Genomic DNA, 8,473 nt, shown 5'->3' with positions numbered 1-8,473 from the left:
GGGGGGGCGGGGGGTGGGGAAGAGGAGTGTCTCGCGATACCAGAGAGTCTCGCGATGCTAGGGAGGCGGCATGACGTCATCGCGCCGTCCCCGGAACGTGCGTTCTAGTTACCTGTTGGGTGGACTTGTCCTGAAGCGCCTGTTCGCGTCTCGTGCAGGGAAGCGCACGGCGTGTACTCCGCGCGGAGAGCGCAGCGTGCGGCCGGCTCGCCAGGACAGTGGGAATTTGTTGTCCCAGGCGCCGAGGGCTACTCACTTATTGTCTGTGCAGGGCAGATCCTGGGATCGAGAGTGTCTGGGATTATGGATTCGCTCAAGGGCCTTCCACGCCAAAATTTTGAAGTAGAGGGTTGCTTCTAGATGATTCTGGAGAGACAGGGTCACAACTCGGGCCCTGGCACTGGGAGAGGGGCCTCAGGCGCCATGGGGGCTCCATCCCTGTTATGAGTGGAGTCAGGATGAGGGTTTTAGATTCCTTTTGGATTAACTCAGGATCCTTGGTGGGATTGTGGTTATGTATTGGACTGCTTAACCACCAGGTAGGCGGTTTGAAACCACCAGCCCCCTCCGAGGGAGGGGGGGAGGAGGAAAGTGAAGCTTTCCACTCCCCGAAAGAGTTCATCTTAGTCTTGCCCCTCATGGGGGGGGTGGGGGGGTGCACTTCAGAGGCACTTCTATGCCCCCCCCCCAAGGTCGCCATGAGTCACAATTGAGTTTGGTTTTTTTTTGTTGATTAACGTAACTATAGGAGACAAGGTCTCGAGTCTATGATTCTTCTGCGCCTTTCCTGCTTTTTCGTGGTGGACAATTGTAAATCCTTAATTTTTCTCCTGTCCCTGCTGCTAACATCCGAACTTCATACCATGCCCCTTTCTCAAATTCCTTTACCAATATGGTGGTAAAATGATGGAGTCTTAAAATTAACTGCTATCGAGTCCACCCAAGCTTAGCGATCCTATTGGACAAGAGAGAATTCCATAGGGTTTCGGAGGCTTTAAGTCCCTGCAGGAGAGAGCCGCATCTCACCCCAATCTCTACCCTTGGGGAGCAGCTGCTAGGTTGGAACCCCTGACCCACCTTAGCCTAACCTCCTAAGGTACCAGACCTTAAAATGGATTCTAAAACAGCCACTTAAAAATTTTCATTCCTGGGGATTAAGAAAAGCAGCTGCTTTGGATAAAAATCAACCTGACAGGAACTGTAGGTTTTTTTTGAGTCAATATTTTCAATTGCAGAAGATAAACAGACTTTGACAAATGATTGTTTAGTGCCCTGGAAAAGAATGGCTGCCAGTTCCCCAGTACATTACAAAGGCAAAAGCAGCATCGCTTCTGTTCTGTATGTTGCATGGAGGCAATAAAGACTTAGAATTTTATAATAGCTATTGTAAGCCAGGTTTCCAAACATCCTAATTTATTTTAAAAGAAGTATTTTTTAAGAAAAAAGGTCATTCTTAGTTATCTTCATAATCAATAAATAATAAACTTTTATTTGATGAAACCTCAGAAATTCATTTCAGATATGAAATTAAATCCTGATTAGACTTTTAATAGTTCTGACTTAGAACGATTGGACTTACACTTAATTCCTCACAAATTTAGATGTTTAAAGAAATCAATATGATTTAATAATTGAATAAATGTTTATGAAGGTAAATAAAAATGTTTTGCCATTAGGGCACCGGTTCATATATACACAGGTTTATTCCAAACAAGGCATGTTTAAATGTCTGTGTGATTAATGGCTGGCTACGGATAAATTTTTCAGGAGTATACTAGTCTTAGTCTTATTAAGGTGTCTTAGAGAAAAAAAAGAATACCTTCAAAAAACAAAGGTTTTGTGACAGTCTACAAATCCTACAATGCATTAGTTCAATCAGAACAAGAGGAGTATAAACAATAGCATAATCAATTTTATAACATTTTCTTTTTTCCTTGTACTCCTTCTTATTAACTCCTCATCCCCACCCCCACCTGCCAGTTTCCTCTACCATACCCACAAGAAACTATTAATCCAGTTACTGTTTCTATAGATCCACCTACCCTGGATTTCATCTACCGAAAAACAAAAACAAGCTGACAACAAAAGAGGAAAACCTCAGGTGAAAAGAAAGTATAAAATATTAAAAACAGAACAATTTTAAATGGGTCAACGGGGAGATCAAATAATAAGGCGTTAACTTTTAATCTAACTACTTCTACCATAATCCACTTTCCAATGATAACAAGGCTATTCACATCTCTGATGTATGTTCAGAGGGGATTCACCAGAGGCTTAATTTATGTGTGGACCCTGCAAATGGATTTTGGGCTTCTAGTGTCATCCATAGCCTTCTGCAAACCAGCTGTTCCCAATTTAAGCTCTGATATCATTCCCTCCTTTGGATTTGGATTATATTATTTACAATCCTTTTATCACACAGGCTGGTGTGCTTTTTTCGTGTGGACTTAATTGGTGCCTCACTTAGATGGCTGCTTTTCTGAAGACGTCTTTAAGACCCCAGACACTATTCTTTCTGATCGCCAGGCTCCATCCAGTTTCTTCACCACATTTTGCTATAGCACCCAAATCTTCAGTTATGTCTTCATGAGGGCAAGGATCCAGCAGGGCCATGTTATAAGAACTAATTGTTCTTAGATTTGGGCAAAAACAGGATACTTTTTGTGCCACAAGAAAACAATGATTTTGAGGTCAGATCTATTATGAAACTTTTAATAAAACTCAAGTGGACATCTTCCCAATCAGTGAAGCATTGCAACAAATTGATCCACATGCTCCCACAAGTGAACAGATTTTTAGATGGATCAAGCATTTTAAGGAATGTCAGGAAGACTTCAAATGAATCAAGAGAGGGAAGACCATGGACCTCAACAAATGAAAAAACTGCGGCTGACGTCCCGAAGCTGGTGGAATAAAATTGTGGATTACACAATAGCACAGTATTGACGCAATAGCGACTAAGGCTTGTACCTCACATGGGTCAGCGTGTTCAGTGAATATGTGGCCTCACAAGCTTTCATCGTGCTGGGTAGCAAAAGCATTGCAGAGGGGTCAGCTAGCCAAAAGATCTGATCTTTCCATTCAGTTTTAAGCACGATTGAAATTAATGAAGATGATTTTTGTGGAGCAAATTGTAATTGGATACAAGTCTTGGATTTACCAATATGATCCATGGAGCAAAGTCCAATCAAAACTGGTTTCCATGGGGGGGGGGAGGGGGAAATGTGCTGATACCAAGGGTTCAAGTAGAAAGAAAACGTTTTGGAAATGATGATGGCAACATATGTACAAGTATGCTTGATACAATTGATCTGTGGATTGTTATAAGAGCTGTAAGGGCCCCCGATAGAATGATTCATTAAAATAAAAACAAAAAATTCAAAATAAAATAAAAACCAAAAAAGAGGTTCCCAAGAGGGTCTGCTGGCCTAAATTCAAGGCAGAGGGGTCAGTTCAGAAAGATATGACAATAGTTTGGGGGTTAATATTGATTTTTTTTAAGGAAACAATGATATCTACAGCTTATGGAAAAAGGTTTTCTGGGAAACTGCACAGGTGAGGAAAAAGGCCAGGAAAGTTACTGCCATAAGATTTTCCATCACAACCATGAACCTGTTAATTCTTCAAGGGTAGAAAGGGCAGTCCGTCCTGCAAGGATTTTGTTGGGAAAACAACATCCACACTAAAGACCTGATTGTGACCTTTCAGGCTTCTTTTTATTCCCAACACTCCAAAGACCTTAGAAAGAAACACCATTTGGGTCCCTTGAGGAGACCAGAATAGCCATTTGATGTGGAGTAAGCCTGAGGGCAGAGTTCTTTTGGGGAAAAGAGTGCAGTGATGGAAACACTGACTTCAGAAGTGTATAGATGTGGGTGGAGGATATGTCAAGAAACACTTCATATTTTGATATCTTTGTTTAATTAGGGTTTCTATGATGTTTGTAACAATACTTCTGACCCTCACATTTCTTTGATAGCTCACCTTTGTTATAAAACTGGCATTGTGAAAGAATAATTGCAAAATGCAAATATTAACAAGACAGGAGCCTAAATAAACGATACTAAGTACCAGAGATATTTGCACTCTTCTTGAAATTTGCATGTGTGAAATCATTTCAAAAATAAAGCTCTAAAAGGTGTAATACAGAATACTCAATGTCCAACTTTTACATGCATATGGTGCAGTAGAGAATACCGTGTTTTGGGTCAGGTGCACCTTAGTCCTCAAAGTAGCATCCTTGCTCTTCAATACTCTAGAGTCTTGTGCAGCAGATGTACCCAGTGCAACGTCTTTTGATCTCTTGATTGCTGTTTCCATGAGCATTGATTGTGGATCCAAGACAAAATCCTCTACAACTTTAACCTTTTTTCCATTTATCATGAGGATTTGGCCTTCTTTACATTGAGTCGTAATCCATACTGAAGGCTACAGTCCTTGGTCTTCATCAACAAGTGCTTCAAGTCCTCCTCCCTTTCAGCAAGCAAGGTTGTGTCATCTGCATATCCCAGGTGGTTAATAAGCCTTCCTCCAGTCCCAATCCCACACTTTTCTTCACATAATCCAGATTCTCTGATGACTCACTTGGCATACAGATAGGATAAGTATGGTGAGAGGATACAGCCCTGACACACACCTTTCCTGATTTTAAATCAAGCAGTATTCCTCTGTCTGTTCACAGAGCTGCCTCTTGATCCAAGTACAAGTTCTGTTCTTCTCAAGGCTATCCATAGTTTATTATGGCCCACACAATCAAATGCCTTTGCTTAGTCAGTGAAACACAAGTAAACATCTTTCTGGTATACTCTGCTTCCAGCCAAGATCCATCTGACATGAGCAATGATATCCCTTGTACCTCTTTGGAATCTGGCCCATGTTTCTGGCAGTTCCCTGTCTGTGTATTGCTGCTACCGTTGTTGGATGATCTCAAGCAAAATTTTAGTTGTTTAAACAATTTAAACAGTTGGATTGGCATATAATTAACATATTATTAATACATTTAAAAAACAAATAAACATGTAAGTTCATGCTAAATTCATTTCGTGTTTGAGATCTGAGGATCAAAATGAATCCATGTAAATACAGCAGTGAATCATTTACCTTTTCCCAGGTGAATCAGATTGAACTTTTTATACTGGATGATGACTATGGAAAGATTTTTCTTGCTTCTTTATATTATGGAAATAGGAATTTGCTTTTAAAACTGTCCCAAATTATAGGAGCAGGGTGTTTTATGATATAATTATGTTTGTTTTTTGTTTTTTTTAAAATCATCTACCTACCGTATATACTCAAATATAAGCCGACCCGAGCATAAGCCGAGGTACCTAATTATTACCTGGGAAACCAGAAAAACTGATTGACTCGAGTATAAGCCTAGGGTGGGAAATGCAGGATGTGAATTAACACAGAGACCAGAGGGGAAAGACGGAGCGGAGCGCAGCCCCAGACACATCCTTATCCGTTCAGCTGCCAGCTTAAGTGAATCACTACGGGTGTTTCTGTGAATTGGAGCCATCCATGTCATAGGACAGCTCTGATTGGTTAGATGTGAGAAAACAAACATTCAAAACCCTGCAGTGTCAGCACATTTTTCGTGCTGAAAAACTCGGCTTATACATGAATATATACAGTAGGTAAATTTTAATTCCTAGGTATGATTTGTGTTGTATTTAGAGCTGATGGCTATACATGCAATTGATTTCAGATGCATCTTTTATCAAAGGGATTGAGAATTTTATAAACTTTTCTCATGGTCTTTTTCCTAAAGTCCAAACTAAAAAATGATGTATAAAATCTATCCATGCTATTTTGTATGCATACATTAAAATGATGCATAGAACACAGTTTAAATATTTAATTTACATGTCTCAAATTATGTCTTAAAGTGAAACGTTGGTTAGGCAGACTACTTCAGCTGCCCCGGCTGCCAAGTCGGTCTCCCCATCCCTGTTAGACAGCGGAGAACTACTCCGGCAGGATCTCTGAGGCTGTCCATCTCTATGGAAGCAGACTGCCTCCTCTTTCTTCTTTGGAGCAGCTGGTGTCTTCAAACCGCCAACCTCTGGTTTAGCAGCCCAAATGCTTAGCCCACTGCTTCTTAACCCAAGTTTCCCCTCTACCCCTTTCCTTAGAGAATTGTGTTTTTTCTACATTATTTTCTCTCTCGTGTGATTGTATTTATCCAAAGATTAGAGATAATGTCTGGTGTAAAGTTTTAGATGAGAGGCTTAGAAAGCAAGTCTCCAAAGTCTAGACTGTGATCAACTTGGACTTTCTAAGCCTGCTGTATAACATGAAGACCTGTCTAAACATATGGTTCCCTGTGGCTAGGGGAACAGAGACCATCTGTAGGCCAAAGCCAGTCCACTGCCTGATTGTCCTGGCCTTTGAGCTAGCAATTGTTCTTACATTTTTAAAGGCTTAAAAAATTATTCATGACACGACAGTATTCGATGTCCATAGATAAAGTTTTATCGGAGCACAAAAAAAATGAAATCAGGAACAATAGCGTCATGCCATATCGTTATTCTGTGGCTGATTCCTAAACTGGGCACTACAGACACCCCCACGGCCTCACACACAATTCACATGGAGTGTATTTGTTTTTTCAAATGTGCTGCTTTTAATGGAAGCTGTGTACAAGATATTTCACTCTTGCATCTTCTCAAGTGATTCTTCCTTGTATTTGCCCTTTTCCTTTCCGACTTGGCGAGATTTGGCTTTCTGCTCCAGGATCTTTTTGCGGTCTTTGTCCAGTTTTAACCTCGTAATCACCACCTTGCTGGGGTGAATGCCCACATGGACAGTGGTGCCGTTAGCTTTATCTCGCTGCACCCGCTCAATGTAGATGACGTACTTCTTCCGGTAAACCTGGACCACTTTGCCAATCTGTTGACCTTTGTAGTGTTCTCGCACAACCTGAACTTCATCATCCTTGCGGATAGGCATGGACCGGACATTGTATTTCTGTCTCAGTTCCTTGGAAAGCGGTGAAGACATAATCTTCCTGCAAACGTGGGAAGGGGCATTGAAATGCCTTTTCTGGTTTTTGCTCCGGTCCAAAGTCACAAAGGGATTGACCTTCATTTTGGCGGCTACTCCTTCAGCGATGGCCCCAAAAGGGAACACATGGAGTGTATTTGTGGGATATTTTATATTATAAATTTTTTTGAGGCAAATAAGGAAACCCTGGTGAGACAGTGGTCAAACACAACAGTTCGAAACCACAAGGGGTCCCGCGGGGGAAAGATGGTACAAGCTGGGAAACCCACAGTTCTACTGTGCTCTGCAGGGTCACTCTGAATTGGAGTGAGCTGTGAGTTTGGATTTGGGGCTTGAAGTGGACAAAACTACTTGCTTGAAGTTCACAGTTTCAACAGTAGATGGCGAAGGTTCCTTTGAAACTGGTCTCCTTAGGAAGGTGGGTTTTCTTGGCTGTGATAAAAATCCAATAAAGGACCAATAATGAAAGTAGAGATAATGGGAGGGTGGAGGGAAGGTGGGGTAGAAAGGGGAAACCGCCACAAGGGTCTGCATATAACCCTCTCCCTGAGGGACGGACAACAGAAAAGTTGGTGAAGGAGATGTCAGACAGTGTAAGACATGACAAAATAATACTTTATAAATTAACAAGGGTGAGGGAGGGAGGAGAAAAAATGAGCTGATACCAAGGGCTCAAGTAGAAAGCAAAGCAAATGCTTTGAGAATGGTGATGGCAACAAATGCACAAATGTGCTCGACACAGGGATGGATGGATGGACTGTGATAGTTGTATGAGCCCCAATAAAATGATTTAAGAAAAAGAAAAGAAAAACTCAGTGAGACTCTGAGGGTATCTTGAATGAAGAAAGTTGAATAAACTTTGATCTAGTTCCTATTCAAAATGTAACAACAATATACCTTATAGCTATGGAACAGCCCCTGTCCCCCCACCACACACACACACGCACCCTGCCCCAACACCCAGTCATTTGCAGGGATTTCCACTCAATGACCTCTAGCGTAACCACAAACGTTGTTTGGTGGTGTGCTGTCCACACCATTGTTGCTCTGCTTAAGCCCATTGTAGTAACCGCTGTGTCAGTCCATCTCACTGAGGGTCTTCTTTCTTTAACCTACCCTTTATGCCGGCCTACCACTTTACCTAGGAGCCCTGATGGTGCAGTGGTGATGCAGTGGGCTGCAATCCTCATGGTTGGCAGTTTGAAACCACCAACCGCTCTGAGGGAGAAAGGTTGGCTTCCTACTCCCATAAACAGTTACAGAAAAACATGGTAGGAGTCAGTGGTAGGTTAAAGAAAGAAGACCCTACTGACTGACTCCTACCATGTTTTTCTGCACAGTGTGACCGGTACCAGTTCCTAGAGTTTCGATGGGTGACTGTTCCAGAAGGCAGCCAGCAGGACTCTCTTCGGAAGCATCTCTGGGTAGACTTGATCTTCCGACCTTGCGTTAGCAGTCAGCGTGTTAA

General features: G+C 41.9%; 1 protein-coding gene across 1 annotated transcript; it reads right to left on the bottom strand.

Annotated features, from left to right (window-relative positions):
• Window positions 1–6,621: 6,621 nt before the first annotated feature.
• Window positions 6,622–7,117, bottom strand: LOC142454527 (large ribosomal subunit protein uL24-like). Its single transcript, XM_075555813.1, has one exon. It carries the CDS (start codon window positions 7,087–7,089, stop codon window positions 6,652–6,654), a length of 438 nt encoding a protein of 145 aa, XP_075411928.1. The 5' UTR covers window positions 7,090–7,117; the 3' UTR covers window positions 6,622–6,651.
• Window positions 7,118–8,473: the final 1,356 nt, after the last annotated feature.

The sequence above is a fragment of the Tenrec ecaudatus genome, chromosome 8, assembly GCF_050624435.1.
Source record: "Tenrec ecaudatus isolate mTenEca1 chromosome 8, mTenEca1.hap1, whole genome shotgun sequence".
NCBI lineage: Eukaryota > Metazoa > Chordata > Mammalia > Afrosoricida > Tenrecidae > Tenrec > Tenrec ecaudatus.
This window is presented reverse-complemented; position numbering and strand designations above follow the sequence as displayed.

What these genes read in the sequence shown, in the direction of transcription:
- LOC142454527 (XM_075555813.1), bottom strand. Translation starts at nt 7,089, where the DNA reads ATGAAGGTCAATCCCTTTGTGACTTTGGACCGGAGCAAAAACCAGAAA.